This window comes from Tetrahymena thermophila, assembly GCF_000189635.1.
Source record: "Tetrahymena thermophila SB210 genomic scaffold scf_8254592, whole genome shotgun sequence".
NCBI lineage: Eukaryota > Ciliophora > Oligohymenophorea > Hymenostomatida > Tetrahymenidae > Tetrahymena > Tetrahymena thermophila.
Genome location: NW_002476363.1, coordinates 161,746 through 180,179, shown reverse-complemented (window position 1 = coordinate 180,179; position 18,434 = coordinate 161,746). Strand labels below are relative to the sequence as shown.

The following is an 18,434-nucleotide window of genomic DNA, read 5'->3' as shown; positions in this document are numbered from 1 at the left end:
TGCTCATTAATTAAGGCATTCCCTAAGTATCTTTTTTGCCCAAAAAAAGTGCCATATAAAGAAAAAATTTTTTAAAAAAGCTAAAATTATAAATTTAATAGAAAAATCATAAATAAAGATGGATATAATTTAAAATTATAAATATTATTAATTAAATTCTATTGTAAAATTATTTATTTTTATATAAATAATATTCAAACGCATCAGCCATTCAAAAATATAGTGATCTATATTCACTAAATTAATCCAAAAAATAAGAAAATTAAGTTAATTTTTAAAATATTTTTATAAAAAATTGTTTACTTCTGTAATAATTCACTTCCATTATTTTTTTTAAAATAAATCTTTATCTAAATTCATTTAATGTTTTATTTATAATTGATTTATGATATTTTTCTAAATAAAAAAATTGTGGAAGTTTGGAAAAAGTGATTAAAATTTTTAAGTTAAGATAAAAATACATGAACTGAATATTTAAATTAGTCTACTGATTTTAAAAAATCCTTATCTATTATCAAATATGATAATCTAAAAAATAAATCATTACATATAACTCCATATGTAAATGATTATTTTGTAAAATAAAAGAGTTTACGAATTCTAAAGTTAAGAAAATTTAAGATAATTATTTTTAAAATATTTTTTATAAATTTTATAATATAAAAATTAGTATTTACTAACAAATTTAATATATTTTTTCAATCTAAGAATTTAACTGAACTCAAAATTTTTATTTAGATCATAATAATAAGCCTAAATACACTAACAATGAAATAGATATCATGTTGTATAAAAATGAAGAACTATCTTTTATTGGATGTCCTATAACACACTCTATCATTTGAGTTTCAAGCCTATCTAAATCCTCAAAATCTGTTTTGCATGTTATTAATAAACACTTTTTTAAGTCTTGAGCTGTTGTTGGGTCAGGCACACATTTTTCCTTTATGCAATATTATTATTCTTTAAAAACTTATGGACACTGATCTGAAAAACTCTAACAGTTAGTTTAGAACTAAGAAAAGCATTATTCATAAGTATTTTAATGTCCTGTTTGTGGTTACTATGAATTAAACATACATTAAATCATATTATTTTGCATAGTATCTAAATCTGGATTGTCGGTTTTACATGTAATAAACATACACTATTGAAATTCTTAGGCTGTATTCATATTATTTTAACAATTTGTGTTAATGCATTCTATTTATTTTTATAAAGTATTGATACAATCATTTGATAGGTTTTAACAGCTAGTTACTAATTACTCAAAGCAAAATTTAGGGCTATTATTGTTTGATATAAACAAGAATGGTTGTAGTTAATTTTTTTATTCAATCTCTTAATTAGCTAAACAATCAAAATATTTTTAAACTTGAATATCATTTTATTAATAAAATTTCGGTTTACAAGTTTATAAGTAACATTCAGATTAAGCTCTGGAGTCTTATATAAATTAATCGCATTAAGAAGAAATGCAAGTATTAAGCATACTTAATTAAAATAAACAGCTGAAATCTTGTTCACTGCAAATCAAATTTAGTTTGCAAATCTATGTTCCTTTTATCAGCTAAAAAGTTAATAATATTAAAACAGTAAAAGACTTAATTTTTTGCATCAATTCGTATGTAGTACTTTTCTTATGAATATTTATAAAAATATTAAATTAATTTTGATTATAATTATTATTATTACTTATGTTTGAATATCCTAATTTTGATAAGATTAAATTAGAAACTTGATTTTTCTTTTTTTTCTTATCTAATTCTTATATAAAAAACAAAAATGCAATTTTTAAGCTTAACATAATTTCTTTTATATAAGAAAAGTAATGAGCGAACAAATAATTTGTGTTTTTTATCAATAGATATCGATCATAAATTATCTATTTTTTTTTCTTCGATTTTTATCTAATCAAAGAATTATTTTTTTTAAATTCATCATTCTTTAATGATTTATTTTTTGAAAAATATTAAGCAAAGACAAAATATAAAAAAATCAATTATTAAATTTGGCATAATAAATTAAACACATTTATTAACTTTATTGAATATTTAAGAAAAATCAACCATAGCTTATTAAAAATTCATAATTATTTTAATAATCGAAGAGTAAAATAAAGGTTGTATTATTGTATCCGTAAATTCTTATAATATTTTATATTTTTGTTATTTTGGGTTGTTAAAAGTAATAAGATTTATTTGATAGAAACAATAATTTGATTTCTTGTTAATTAACGATTAATATTAATATTATTATTCATATTTTGATTTGCAATTAATGCTATTAAATTAATTAATCGATTCCTTATTAGTATTATTTAGCATTGAATACTATCTAAGATATGTAATAAACATCAAGGAAATTTTAAGAAGTAAAAAAAATAAATGACATTCCATTTTAGCAAGTATAGAATTTATTCCATAGGAATAGGGTATTCATGATGAAGCATAACATTCCTGTCCCATAAAATAAAGTGAACTATAAGAAGAAGAACATTAACACTGATTTAACCAGCGATTCTTTAAAAAAGTTGAAAAATATGAATAAATCATTAAATATCAATATAGGTGATAATATATTTGGTACAGATCAGCCTTTTGGGCAAAATTAAAATTCTTAAAAATCATTTCTTCATCTTGAAGACAGTTAAGATTAATATGCATAAAAACTTCATGAGCTCCTTTCAACTTCAGAGAGTTTTTCAAAACACTTTGTTAGTAGCAATTAAAAAATGAATAAGCAGATTTAAATTGATTATGACAAACAAAAATAAAGATTAATGTATGGGTCTGTGAATCAATCAAGAACATTAACCTCTAAAAACAAATCGAAAAATAAATTAAATCATAGAAATTCCCCATTTAGATAATCTTCTTCACAAAGCTTTCAGCATTTTAATGAAAATGATTTATGTGAAAATCACTACTAAAATGAAATTGAAGGATACAACTACTAACCTGAATACGAACAATATAAACATTCTTTTCAAGTATTTGATAGGTAAAAATAAACAGGGATACATTAAGACTAAATACTTTATCCAAAGTCTCCTTCTTTCAGCTTCGATTTGTATTCTCAAAGGAAAGACCTGTTCAAAGTAAGTAATCCGAATGAACCAAAAGCGTTCATTCTTATTAATTAATTAATATAAACTTAAATTTACAATTACTTAAAGCATTCAATAAAATTTATGGAGAATAAAATAATAATTTTTATCATTAACCAACCACACATTAAATAGCAATTTTAAATTTACAAAATAGTAATTTTATTAAAAATCTAAGTTAGAAGTAAAAATATATTGGAAATATTTTTAAATACTTTCTTTGCATATTTCATATGTCTTTCATTTTAATATTTAAAACATGAAAAAATAATAGAAGATGTTTTCAACAATACAATCTATAAAAATAGGGATCAAAAATAGATACGAATAGCAACGAATATAGGTTTAATAATTTTATGATTCATAAGGTTGACAATCGTCATACTGTTGACATTTAAAAGTAAACAAATAGGAAATATGAAGTTTTTGATTGTTAGATGTCTGAAATAAAATATGATAATGTATGTGAAATTTATCTAAAAAACACTTATTCAAATACACTTACAAAGTGTCTTGTAGATTATAATAGAGAAGAAAAAGAAGCAGAAAGAGTTTATTATAACATATAAAAAGATGTGCCAAAAACTGATTTAGAAGTAGAGAATATTATCAAAGGTAGAGAAATTGCTTCTCCATTTAAAAAATCACCTTCTCCAAATTTAAAGAGATCAATTGGCAGGTATAAATAAGTTAATCATGGATTTAATACATATTCATTTGTAAATTTTATTTTAAATCAGAGAGAAGAAAATTAATTTTTATCCCAATTCTGTGATGTGCCAACCTGTCAGTACTATTAAGAAACAAAAAAACGAAAGAAGATACAATTCAGCTATGAGAAATTAAAATGTATAACTTCAAATATAAATTTAAGAAGAAGGCTTACCAATAAACTTCAACTAAGCAAGCACAACAAAAAGGCCAGAGTCAAATAAACAAAGACCCCATTCCAGAGAGGATAAGTACAAAAGAATAAATACAGCTTAAGGACTTGATAATGAATAAAGTTAATAGCCTAAATTATTTAACAATAAAAGAAACCCTCTTTCTTTGTTTAGAGAGAAAAGAAGAAAAATTCATTAAATGCTAAATATTGATGATTGATTGAAAAATTAACTATCTTAATAAATAAATAGATCTGTTATTTTAATTTATATTATTAAATTATATTAATTAATTTTTAAAGACCTTATCAATAAATACTTCAAAAACTATCAATCTTTTTGATATATTAATTAATTTATTTGATTGTTATTTTACATTTCACATTAAAAATTTTTTTATTGATTTTTTATAAGAAGGTTTATTATTAATATAACAAATTTAGATGTTTTTTAATCCAACTAATTTAAATTCTACCTTCGTGGTTTAATCTAGACTATAAATTTTACTTAAAAGAAATTAAATTAGATTATTAAATATTTATTTATTTATTTTTTTGAAGAGTTATTTTTTTTAAATTAAAATAAATTGTAAAATTTCTAAAAAAAATTAATTAATTGAGAATAAATAATTTATTTTTTTAAAATGATTTTATTATTGAAATTATAATAAATATAAATATAATAAAATAATTCATAATTAATCAATTAAATATTAAAATATAAGATTTTATATTTAAAATGAAAAATATAATTAATAATAAATATTTAGTTATACATACTTAATAATATGGAATATAAATGTTATTAGCTTTAAAAAATAACCAATCAATAACCACTCTTCTGTAAAGAAAATGTATTTTAGAATATAAAACTGCAATCTTTAGGTGGCGCTATTTTGATACTTGCTTCTGAGATGTTTTTTTATTATAAATCAACTGATTCAGTTTAATCATCAACAAGAAAATCTACTTTATTTTCTTTCTGTAAATCAAATTTAAAAATATTAGAATTTTTATCAGCTAAACCTGGAGAACCATCTGTATTTAGTTTTTTAAAAGCTGTATCTAAGCAATTATCAAATTAGCTATCGAATTTGTGTTATTAAGGTTTTTTATCATAAAGTGGTGTTAAATCTGTGCTGTCTATTTAATAAAAAATATTTTAAATTAAGTTAAAATTAAAAAAATTATTTGATTACATTTGTATTTGATAAAATTAGAGGATTTCATTATTGCTGGTTTATTTTGTATGTAAGATATGTTCTGGTTTGCCTTGAATTGAATAATAATAGAAATACTCTCTTTCAACTTTTTCCATAATAAAACAGTTCTGAAGGATTTTCTGCTTGATCTTGTGATCTTCAAATAGAGCGATTTACTTGTTGCTTTTTTAATTAAAAAGCGAGTTAATCTTCCAAAGAAGCTAAATCTGTTGTTCATTTTGTACTAAAATATAACTAAAATTATATATCCTATAAAAAAGTAATCTATGAGTATTACTAAAGCTTCAAGTTGATATAAGCCAATCTGTTGAGATAAGAATTATATCGAAATTTTAACAATTATACATTCCAGGGAGAGCATTTCTACCTAGCATAAGCGTTGAGAGATAAATGGTTTATGCTTTTCTATATTTTTGATATAAAAAAAGAGTATCACTAATACTTAAATAACTGCAATATTGTAATAACTTTATTTCTAGAGAGTAAATATGGTAATTATAAATACTTTAAAGTATATTCTAACAAATTCCCAATAATAATATTTATATTTCAGTTCCATGTAAAAATAACCATACTTGTATTTAGTTATGCAAGTATCTAACTTATTCTTATTTTAGTTAAAAAAGAAAAAGACCACTATAGGAATTGTTGTCCAAAAAACTAAATGTACAATTGCATATTAATTTATGAAGGGTCTCCAATAAGAATCATTACAACTAATAGTTAAATCCTCTATAAATACCTCATCTTATCCAATTTATCTACATGTCAAAACATTTGTAAACTGAGAAACAATTTCAGGTTAAAAAAATGTAAAAACTATAGTTAAAATAGTATAAATGTAGTACTTAGAAGCACTAAAATGGTAGTAAATTTTTCTAAAAAGCAAGTAATAAAATGTGCCAATAATAAGAAGTAAAGTAGGAAATAGAGACTAAATGTAACAAAATAATCCTAATTTTCCAATATTTCTCAAAAAATTTAATGGTAAAATACATTCTATTCCAATTATTAACTAGCTTATTGATGTTCCAATAAAATTTGGCATAAAGTTAACTTGGATAGGAAGATAATTTATGTTATCAACTAACAGTGATGAGTATTACAAATAAGTGATAATAATCTTGATGTAGAAGCCTGATTCATCTCTAATTTGGCTTTTGGATAAAGGGAGAAGCTTGAGAAATCTTAAATAATAACATGTTTGAGCATGTATGAAACTGTTCATAAATATCCTAGTTGTAAATAACAGATAAATTATTGGAATCATGAGTTTCAATATAATAAAAGTCAGCTAAAGCTAAAATGAGCTGCATTGTTGGCATTACCCTTTAGAAAATTGCTATTTTATATACTAGTTCCTCCAAACATCTCCTAAAACATCACAAGCTTCACATAGTGGTCCTACGTAACCACTTTCGCAATAGTTAACATTCTCTGGATCCTCTGCTTTACAAGAACCGACTTAATCATTACATGCTAAAATGATATCTGTTATTTCATTTTTTCTCCAGTAACCATTTTTCAATTCAATTTGATTTCCATAGCATTTATTAGCTGATTGGGGACACTGTTTGCAAGTTAATTAGTTTTGACTAGTTTAAATATTTGGATCAACTAGAGAATAAGTACCGTTTTAGCAAAACTGACAAAATTGAATTGAAGAAGAAAGCTAACCAATTATTTCTCCGTTTACACATTATCTGAAAACAATAAATACTGCTACTATTTTAGTGATTTTATTAGAAATTTATACTTACATTTAAATCTATTGTTATTTAAGAAAATTGCCATAAATCGTTACATCATTAAAATCGAAGCTGTTTGTAGATTCATTAAACAAATTGTAATTAAGAATTGATTCACCGCTGATCTACATTTCTTTGAAATCATTTATAATTAATTGTATGCTTATAAATGTTATTTCATTAATAATATCTTGAGGATACTCTTTATTGATTAACTTTTATTTTGAAAAAGTTAAACTTCTATTAGTGTCATCGTATAAAAAGATCTTTAAATTTAGATTTCCACCACTTTTAATATTTTTAAGATAGAGAGTGTTTTGTGAGTTAGATATACTTTCTGGAATGAATTACAATTAAGACTAATCAGAATTACTTGATAAAAATTTATCTCCTTATTGAATTCCTAAAGAATAAAGGAAGGTTGCTAAATCATTTCCGAAAATTTCAGCAGTATTATTCTAAATTGAGAATCTTTTCTTAATCTAACTCAGATTTAAAACTGAACTATCGAATTCCATAACACGAATTCCTCCGCCTATTAAAGCACTATTAAGGATTATTGAAACTTGACTTTCAATAAACAGATCACATTGAATTTTTTCTATGTAAATAGCTCCTCCGCTTCCTAAAGCTTTATTTTTCTAAAAAGTGGATGATGAAATGTTCATATAATTATTTATACTTAAGATAGAAAGTGCTCCTCCATTTAAACTAGTGTTATTAGTAAATGATGAATTGCTTATTTGTAATGAAATTGCTGACATAACTTGAATTTATCCAAAGTTTTTTTCATATTGAATTTGCTAAATCTAAATATTTGAGCTAAGAAGAGAAATTAAAGGATAAGATAAGTAATCAATTTAGTTTGAAAAAATTATCATTTAATAGAAAGAAATAATGTCGTTTGTGAGAGATATAATATTTTAAGTCTGTTTGTATTAGTTATTAGTTACGATTAGCTATAAATTCTAATTTTCTGTCATGTTCACTATTGAAAATGTTGAATTAAGACACCCATTTATTTAGAAAATATTTGATTAAAAGTTAGAAAGCTGACCATATATTGGCCCTTCAAAATTAATATTTTTATTCACTTGTACAGTTTTTATATTTAAACTATTTGCCACCTCAATTAAAATTAAACTTCCAATTATTTTATTGTTTTCCACAATTAGCTTTTCTATTGTTATGTTGCCAACATTAGAAAAAATAAGAACAGCCTCTAAACATGAAGAATTAAAGAATTCATTTTAAGTTATAGTTAATTCATAAATTAAAATCTCATCAACATGATCAAATATTATTAAAGAACTTTGAGAATTAAAATCAAAATTACTTTACAAAATTCGTGATGACTTGTTTGTTAGATATGAAATTTATAGATTTTATATGATAATACTTTTTTTCTATGAGAATAAAATTGTCTAATTTTAAATTGTTTGATTTTTTATCAAAATGTTTGATAGAGTGATCATGCTCGTGGATGGATTAAATCCAATTTAAGTTCCTTATTAAGTTGGGTCAAATTTTATGGAAATGTCTTTCAATTGTAAATTTTATCCTATAAAATTCATAAAATAATTTTCTGATAGAGCTATCTCCTAATATTATGTAGTATTTGTGCTACTAAAGGAGCTAGAGAGTAAAAATTCGTTCAAGGTAGAGTTTTATGAATTTAATAATTATAATATATTTTATTAAATAGGTAGGAAAAGGAAATTTTTCCATATTTATTAATTCACCACAGAGGTCCCATATTAGCAATAGCTTTCAGATTACTTTATTTATAACGTTTATAGCTGCTAATTGAGCACTAGGAAATCTGAAGTTTAGAATTAGAACCCACATTATTACAACTAAGCACTATTTTAAGCTAAATAGAAGTATGTGTTATATCTTTTCTCAAAAAAAGTGCTTTGATCAAAGCCAACTATCTAAAGCAAATCATTATTGCTACTATTTGAGCTAGAATAGAATCTATAATGCATTAACCTTGGATAATTATAGCTTTCTTAATCAACAAGCTGCACTTTGTTAGCTTTTGAGTCAAAAAAATATATTTCAATTTTCTAATAAAATATTAAACCTAAAAATTGATCAGAGAAAACGTAAAATGCAATCATTTGGTCATAGTAAGTGTTTCTTTTTATATTTGTAATATAAGATAGAGTTTACCTGTTGTAAATATTAATTTAGAAAGCGGATTGTAGGAAATAAAAATCTTTGCCAAGAAATATCTAATTGAATTCATTATTTGCAAATGAAATATATTTCCAATTTTAGCTATTATCTAGTTGCATTACATAACACTTTTTTTCAAATAAGAAATGGAACATCATAACATTCATTGTTTAGTCTATTACTAAACTGCTTAAAATGAGAATTCCTTTCTCTTGACTCCTTCCTATTTATTGTATAATATCAACTTCATTTACTTATTTCGCCTAAGATATATCAATGGTTTGTATTTATCCATCAACCGATCCAACATATGCAGTAATATTATTATTCAAAATTGAAATAAATTTAATTGGTTTCAATGTTTTGCTGATAAATTGATTATTAACTTTTTATTTTGAATTTACTAAATATGTAGTCCCCAAACTAGTACCAATAATCAAAACTGACTAAGAGGATAAAGAGAGATGTTAAGACATCATTTAATTGATATTTAAAGTGAATTCATAAGAAATTTTATTTAACATATAATCATAAAATATAACCCTTTTATCAAGAGATAGTATCACATTTAGATCTAAAAATCTTTGAAAGCTGATTTCGGTGCTTTAAGCAATTTAGCTATCATATTAATAAGAGTAATTGTAGTATAAGTAAATATTCTTTTAAGCGGCTACAACTAAAATATCTATATCTTAAATGTATTAAAAATCGATAACTTTTTACTGAGGTAGCAATATCTCATATTAAACCAAGAAATCAGAGTATCTAAATACCAATTAATTTTAACCTAAGACCAAGTATTAGTATTTTTGTAATTAAGAGTTAAATAAAATTGAGTATTATATATATTGTTCTTAATATAAATATTAACATCTGTTTGAGAAAATATTATAATTTACATAAAAGATACTCTTTTATGTCATGACAAAAGACCTTTATGAATCAAGGTTAGTCGAAAGCTTTTAAATGAATTCATTCCTATCTAGTATCTCCTTTATTGTAAATTAATTTTAAATTGAAAATGGATCATTAAAATCAAACATGAAGTAATTAGCTGCGCTGTCTACATATGAAAAAAAGTTTAATCCATTGTCCACTGCAACATCTGAAACATATCCTAGATTTTTTATAAAACCTTGTATTTTTCCTACTAAACTTTGTTTTTATAAATCATAAATAAACACTTAAGCTACTGCTATATCATTTCCGAAAAAAAGAAGATAATTTAACTCCTTATAATATATTTCCTTTTGAACTTCAACTCCTCCTAAATTTTGTATTCTGTTTCGTTCAATCAAGCCTTGTCTTAAATAAACTAAGCCAACTATATTATTTTTTATTAATTTTCAAAAAATAGTCTTGAATATGATTAATTAAAAAACCATTTTATTTAACTGAAATAAAATAAGATTATCGATATTGTGATTTAAAAGATTTTTTAATATTTTTATTAGTTATGTATTGTATTCTCTTTATAATTAATACACATTTATATCAAAAATTTATGCTTAATGTTGGCTATAAATTTTCCCAAAAATATTTGGGTATTAATAAATAGTAATCTTAATTAATAACAACTTACATTAATTAAATTTGAAAGAGTAAATTTATAAAAAAAATTTTATTTATAAAATATTTAATTAATTTACTTGATTTAGTAAAGAAGACAAGATAATCATCATAGAAATTGCAGTTTTAAATTTATCCAAAGTTGTTCGTTATTTATTTTTAGAAATTCATATTCAAATCATACACATTTATGTTAGTGCTATAAAGAAAGACGTTTTAATTTTGCTGATCTATACATATTGAGAAATTAGGTTGTTTTCCACTAATCTAAAGACTCTTTATTAGCTAAATGCTGGGCAAATTTATAATTTAAACTATACCTGAACTTAGGCTACAATAAAGCTGTTAATTAACTTTAATGCAGTTGCTAAAATAACCTAAGTTAGGATTATAGCTTTAAATTATATTTAATTTTAGATCAACTAACACAAGAAAATCGCCGAAAACTACAAAGCTTTGGTTATCAGAACTTAATAAAAAATTATTTATTTTATTCATTCCAATGAAAGAAAACTGCTAATTTATTAGTTTACCTCCAAAATAAGCTACTTGCATTGAGCTCTATCTTAGACAAACTACACCAAGAAGCTAATCAATAATAAAGAAATTTATTATGTTTTAATTAAAATCAGCAAAAAGATTATTTATGATAACTTCATCTGTATGGATATTCAATACAATAGCTCTTAAATTTGTCACTACAAAATAAACGTTCATAAGCAAACTCTACTAGACATCTTAATATATCTCATTTTATTTGACAAAATTGAGGACCAATTCATCATACCGATTAGCTTTCTTAGAATTAACCCCTACAAATCCTTATACAGTACCAATATAATCTCTAGAATAGTCATCTGTAAGTATATTGGATTATTATTCGTAAAGAGGTACATAATCAAATCCAAAAGTTAGATAAGAATTCTGATCTAATAAAATCATTTATCTAATGGTAATTGAAAATCTTGGACTTACAAACAAATATTGCAAATGGTATTTTCCTATTCCATTCGACTATTGAAGGTATTAAACTGGATATATTTACTATGAAGTATAACCAAAATTAAAAGTATAAGTACTTTAAGATACCCTAGAAAATAAGTAATAGCTATTTGAATAGCTTCCAGCATTTGGAAGAGTTAAAACAGTAAATGTATTTTTATCAGAAAGAGTTCTCATTATTTATGAAGCACCACTAAATGGTAAATTAGATATAGTGTAATTTAAATTTAAATTTTAATCATATATACAAATTGATTAATTTGCAGTCATTATATATATCTCCTCTAAACTATAAGAACTAGTTGTTGATGCTACTTGACTCAACTAGATATTACTATAAAGGATATTATTTTAAACTTAGACTTGATTTATTAAACTTAGCGTATTATCACTTTGATGAAGCTAATATATTGCTATTTCATTCTAAAATACACAAACTATTTATTCTTGTTATAGTAATTCTATTTCAATAGATTTTGTAATAAGTTGATCAGTGCAATTTTTAAAAATTTAGGTTTATTGGTTATTATAAATAACTAAACAATTGTTTATAATCAGTAGAAGCTGATTATTATTTACCGAATATATAATTTAAGAAGGCGATTGAGAGTTATAAGGTATCTTTTATAAAATCTGAAAGTTTTGAATACTTACAAATTAGATAGTTTATGTTAAGAACAAAATTACTGTACTTTCATCCTATTTTATGAGTGTAGAGCATGAATCATTTTCTATTACCAATTCCGTTAATAATAATCCATGAAACCCACTGGAGATATCCCAAAATGATATTACTCCAATACTAGAGCAAGAAGCAAGAATATTATTATTATTTATGATCAATAGACTGTTCACTTAACCTCTACCATAGCTACTTGGATAGAGAGATTAAAAATCTGATAAAATTACTGAAAATAATTTATCATCATTAACTTTCTACACGAGTTAAAAGTTATTATTGCCATACAAAGAAATATATCTAATTAAGCTATTTTCTTCAATTTTAGATAATTGAGTTGGTTATTAAATCATGGAATTATATTTTTTAGTTGACTAAAATGTTCCAGTAGTTTAATTGAATTAGTAAAAATCTAAAAAATAGCTTATAGAACCAGAAGTATCTATTGCGTGAGCCAGGGCGAATATCTAAAATTGAGTTTGAGTTGTATTGAAATATCCTAACTGAAAATCTAAATAAGTTGTTTAACCTTGGTCATTAATTTGCTAAATAAGCTAAACAGAATCATTAATTTTGTAGAAATCTAATTACTTTGCAGATTATCCAATCAAAAAATAATTCGTCGAATTGTAGTTTGTATTGAAAAACATAAATTTGGAGTAATTTAATTAATTTTAAAATAGAATACTACATTAATTTAATTATTTATTAATTTAGAAAACTAAAAACAAACCAGTATTTGTTAATAGGGAGAATTTTGAATTATCGTTGAGAAATTAAGTAATTTAGGAAATAACTCCTAAATTTATTTAATTGCTGTTGCTATTCTAAATTAAGCAAGTGATAATTATTTATGTCTTTTATATATCAATTTATGTTTTGTTTTAATTTAATTCCAGAGTTAATAAATTAAACTGCTAATCACTGCTATTAACAAATATTCCGTTTCCCATATCAAGCCAAGATCCTTGTTATAGCGTTAGCTAAATGAATTAAATTTAGCTAAGAAAGAGTTAAGATGAGACATCGTAGAATGGATAAATCCATAAATTAACTTGATCTTTATCAAAAATATATAAACACCCTAGTTAATTTTCTATTTCAATTATACTTGTCATTTAACTCATGTCTCCTACTATATTAGATATAATAGAAGTTCTAAAATTCTCTACTAAATACCAAATTTGCAATTCTTGCTTGCTTGTAAATACAAAAACTTAGTTACGATACTTTTATACCTTGAGATCGTTTAATCCTAGAATGTACTGCTTTAAAAGTTCACCTCTATGGTCAGAAAAAAGAGAAATGATACCTGTGTTAATCACAATCAAGTATTACTAATTGTACATACCTATATCTAAAAACATAGATTATTCGAAAGTATTACTTGTAGAAGTAAATGATTGTGAACATTAAATTAGCTAGCTACATGTATTACTCTCTTAATCCTAATAATACATTTAATCGCATATTGAAACACATTCACCTTCACTTTAACTGTTGGTAGAAGTTTCTTAGCTTTGCTAGAAGTAGAGATGATTATTACAAAGCTGGTAAACGCAGATATTATTTTAATCTAAAATGAAGTTACTTTAGCAAGCTTAGCAAACATACGAATAACCTTACTAAACACAATTAGAGCAACCTAAGCAACATTACTGCAAAGTATCCTATATTAGTAGGTAAAAGGCTAGAATTTAAAAAAATGCTAACATTAATATTGTAAAAACTTAATAAAATTCCTAATATTCTTTTTATTATTTCTATTAAATAATTTGGTTTTTTAAGTATTATTAATTTATTCAAAACTAATTAAACTACCAATACCAATATTTTTATTTGTAACACTGTTTTCTACTTGCTTTTTCACAAGAAAAAGTTAATAAATAATTTGTTGATTAACTAAAATAAAATTTAAAAATACAAAATAAATATGATATGCTGTTTCTAATTAAGAAAATTAAAATTTTTTTATTTTTTTGATTGCATTAAACTAATCTTTTCTATTTAAGTATTTTTAAATTTGATTTATTTTAAGTGCTTAGCTTATTTAGTATCTTTCTTATATAAGAATGTGAAAGGTTCAAATATTAAAAATAGAGGTAAACTTTGATAAATAATTTTGTAACCTTAAAAAATGTTCCAAATTGATTTTTCGTTGGGAGGGATATGAAAGTGATAAAATTTTTTTTAATTTTATTTTATTCCAAATTAATGAAAATTTTAATATTTTTAATGATAAAAAAGAGTTTTGGATAAGATCCTCCTTTTCCAGGATAATCTTTGTATTAATTTTCTACTTGATTTATTTAGATGAAAATTTGAATAAAAAGTGAGAAAAAGAATATATACATACAACTTCTTAGGTAAATTTATAATAACTGTAAAATTAGTTTAAAAATAATAAGTAAATTGATTTTTTTGAAGGATAATTAAATAAATAAATATGCTCTCAGATACTCGGAATTTCATCTTGAATCTTTTGGAATTATAAATAAAAGATAAAAAATTTATTTTATTTAAGAATATTTTTTACATTCACTTCTTTAATTAAAATTCTGTAAGGTCTGACATCTTTCGGATCATTAGCAACATAGCAAGAAGGCTTGTTAATCGGACTTTTCACAGTTTTGGGATTTACTCTGCATTAAAATAGCAAATTGTATTACTTATCATTAATAAAAAAGGTGTCAGCGTGTTTTTCGGCATCTTGTATTTTTTCATAAAAGTATATCCCTTGTTTGATAAGACCTCTTCCAAATCTGCACTGATGTCCTTGATACTATTACAATCCTCCCTACTTATACCCTTCTTCAATTAATTCTTGAGTTGATAATTTTTTATTACCATGGAAAAGCACTATCCAAGTTTTATCACTTGTATCATCTCTAATCCAGCCATCGTTAGGATATTTGTTAACCACTTTGAGAGCACATCCAAAATACCCTAGAGGCCTAAAATATTATTACTTTTATCCATTAATATTTCCTCTATATTAACATATAATTGTGTTATCATAGATCATATTCCATTGATTATCAAAGAAAGTTTCTATGTTTATCGTTATCTCGTCTATTATTGGGTATTTTTAAAATTCTGTTATTTCACCTTTGTTAATAGTATTAACTTTTATAGGAGTTACTTCATTTTTAATGTAGAAGTCAATCTTTATTTACTCTTTTTCACCACCTATTAAGCCCAGTATAATTATATTTTTAGCTGTTAACTCTCTGTTTTATAATAAGATTATGCTTTTAAAATAATCAGCAAATTTTCTTTTGCTATTTATAGCCAAATCAAATTTCCATTGAGATTTCTGACTGAGTGTTGCAGAATAATAATTTTACATTACAAAGCCAGATTATATTAAATGCTACTTAACTGCATCGAAATTTCTGTCTCTTTCATCTTCTTGTTTTTCCTCTTTTTAATCAATCAATCTGACTAAGACTCCTTACTTTTCATAAATCTGCTTCATTCCTAATATAGCTAAGTGCTTATAAGTTTCTTTATCTTCTCTCGCTATGATTTTATTTAAAATAGCATTTTCTATGAGCTCATTTTATTATTGAACTCTTTTTTTATAAATCATCTCATTTTAAACTTATTTCTCTTGTAGAATTTTGTATGTTTGCTTTTATTGATAAATTCTGAATGTCTAGAAATCCATTTAGTCTACAACCTTTCCTTAAACATCATCATGGTGGAAATTATTTAGGTTTAAAAGTTCTTAAAAGAAAGCCAACTTTTACCTCATATTTTTAGGCATCATTTCTTAAAAGCTTATCATTATCATGCTCTAATTTTCTTCTTCTTATTATTCTTGATGATTAATATCATTATTTTCCTTCAATCCATTTAAATACTTGGACAATATGTCATTGAATTCTATATTGCTAACATCCAAACCTCTATTTACATCTGGATTAAGATTTACCAGCCTATCTCCACAGTGTGTGATTCTTCTTTTATATTTTAAACTAATCATACTCGAATTTCTTGAGTTTTTTTCATCTCCTTCTTCCCCCTCATTTTAACTTTATTCGTTTCCATTTTAATTTTTCTAATCTTACTCTTCTCTTCTAGTATAATTCATTTATGAAAGCTAAAATGCACTATTTTATTGTTATTACAGCTGATTTTAGCTATTTTAATTTATACTTAAAATTTTTATCTACTCTTGCTTCAAATTTTCAAAATCTTAATAATTTTCTTGCTTAAGCTGAGACTAAGAGCTTTCTTGCTAATACTATGACTTTGAGTTTGAGTTTTCTGACTGCTTTGAATTGTATTCTTCTAGTCTTTATTTTTTTTATTATTATTACTGCTACAACTATGATTTTAAACTCTCTTCAAAGATAGTTTTATTTGTATCGACTCCTTAAGAATTAGTCTATTGCTAGTTCAAATTATTACTACTGTTCTATTAAACTTGATTTGAAGCTGATCCAGTGACTTTTTAAGGTTATATTTTACCATTATCCTATATAATTTCCTACTTCTAATTAGACTCTTCTTCTTCTAAGTAAACATTGGTTGATGAAATCATTACCTATTAATCCTAGAATTTTTTAAATTATGACTATGATTTCTTTTATACATTTTCTATATTATTAGCACTATTAATATTATTTTTCTAACTATTTTCATATTGCGATTAATTTTCACTTATAATCTTTTTTATTGTAGTTATTTACTGCTCTTGTGTTTCTTTAATGACTTTATCTTCAAACTTAACGCCCTTTTGATTACCAATATAAATACTTTAATAGAAATAGCCCTGAAATTAAGAGCCATCTCTCAAAATTAAGATTCCCTATCCTTCCATTTAATCATCAAACCACTCTCCCTAGTAGTAGTCGCCACTGCTAAATAACATTCTACCATATCCTTATTTCTTTCCATGACAAAAATACCCTTAATAAATACATTCTTCTTCTGTTATTAGCTTTCCTCTTCCATGAAACTGCTTATTCAGCCACTAACCTGTATATATAGAACCATCTAAAAGTTTAGCTGGAGGACAATAAGTGGCTTCATTACATTCGTACTGCTATTTATAGTATTTAAATTTTCCATAATTCTTTTCCATCAGTAATATTATGCTGTTGTTAATTTCAGGTTCTTTATCTAATAATATGCATCCATCACAAACAAGTTCCTAATATTTTTAAATATCCTTAAATTATATCTCAAGTTCGAAGTCCTCTTCATCTCCATTTTCATGATTTTATTTGCTGTTTTTAAGTTCTAGATTAAGCAAAAAATGATTTGTTTCCTAATCTTAATCAGTTTATTTATTCAAATCTACATTCTCGTATTCAACAGGCTTGGATTAACTCCCGATGCTGCTTTAATCTAAAGATACTCCTTAATCTACTTTACAGCAACCAGCACCCATCTATGTGGATATAAATTAAAGCTTCTTTTCAAATCCTAAGTATAATAAAAATGAATATCCAAATTCTAAGCTAAAATAAGTATTTATCAAATTAGTAGTAATTGATCTGAAGATATTTGTTAGTTAGTTAATAAATAAATAATTGATTGATTGATTCATATAAATATTTAATTACCTATCTTTTAATAACACTAATTAAATTTATAGTACCAATAAAACTATAAAAAGAATGAAAAGTTATCAAAAATCCTCCTTTTATATGTAAATAAATATATTATTTGATTTTAATATTGATTTTAATCCATTACAAAAATTTACTTTTAAGCATGATTGATTCTTGTAAATTTAGCAAATCTAGAAAAAATTTAAAAATAAAAAATAACTTTGAAAATTCTTAAAATTAATTTAATAAAAAACAATTATTCAAAATTTAATACTATTTTTACTTAAAATTAATACAATAAATTGAATTTATAATAATTAATATTAATTAATCAAGACATTTTAAAACATTTATTTGTTGTTTACCAAAAACAACATAAATTTTAATTAATTTATTAAATTTTTTGTTTGTTTGTTTTTTATTTTGAATTATGAATTTATCAATAACCTTATAAATAAAATTTTTTAGTAAAAAAA

The 18,434-nt window shown here is 23.5% G+C and overlaps 3 protein-coding genes across 3 annotated transcripts; 1 reads left to right on the top strand and 2 right to left on the bottom strand. All coding sequences in view use genetic code 6, as the record gives it.

Moving 5' to 3' along the window:
• Window positions 1-739: 739 nt before the first annotated feature.
• TTHERM_000581869 (hypothetical protein) lies at window positions 740-1,660 on the bottom strand (the record flags this gene model as incomplete). Its single annotated transcript, XM_012798330.1, has 1 exon — window positions 740-1,660. Exon 1 carries the CDS (start codon window positions 1,616-1,618, stop codon window positions 740-742), a length of 879 nt encoding a protein of 292 aa, XP_012653784.1. The 5' UTR covers window positions 1,619-1,660.
• Window positions 1,661-2,164: 504 nt separating this feature from the next.
• On the top strand, window positions 2,165-4,213 carry TTHERM_00581860 (hypothetical protein; the record flags this gene model as incomplete). The annotated part of the gene is made up of 3 exons (XM_001018927.2): window positions 2,165-3,100; window positions 3,418-3,788; window positions 3,850-4,213. The coding sequence occupies exons 1-3, from the start codon at window positions 2,345-2,347 to the stop codon at window positions 4,211-4,213; spliced, it is 1,491 nt and encodes a 496-aa protein (XP_001018927.2). The 5' UTR covers window positions 2,165-2,344.
• Window positions 4,214-4,818: 605 nt separating this feature from the next.
• Window positions 4,819-17,795, bottom strand: TTHERM_00581840 (MORN repeat protein; the record flags this gene model as incomplete). The annotated part of the gene is made up of 10 exons (XM_001018925.2): window positions 4,819-5,135; window positions 5,192-5,438; window positions 5,561-5,620; window positions 5,721-5,822; window positions 5,958-6,034; window positions 6,212-6,450; window positions 6,544-10,468; window positions 10,794-14,084; window positions 14,855-14,873; window positions 14,931-17,795. The coding sequence occupies 10 exons, from the start codon at window positions 17,793-17,795 to the stop codon at window positions 4,819-4,821; spliced, it is 11,142 nt and encodes a 3,713-aa protein (XP_001018925.2).
• Window positions 17,796-18,434: the final 639 nt, after the last annotated feature.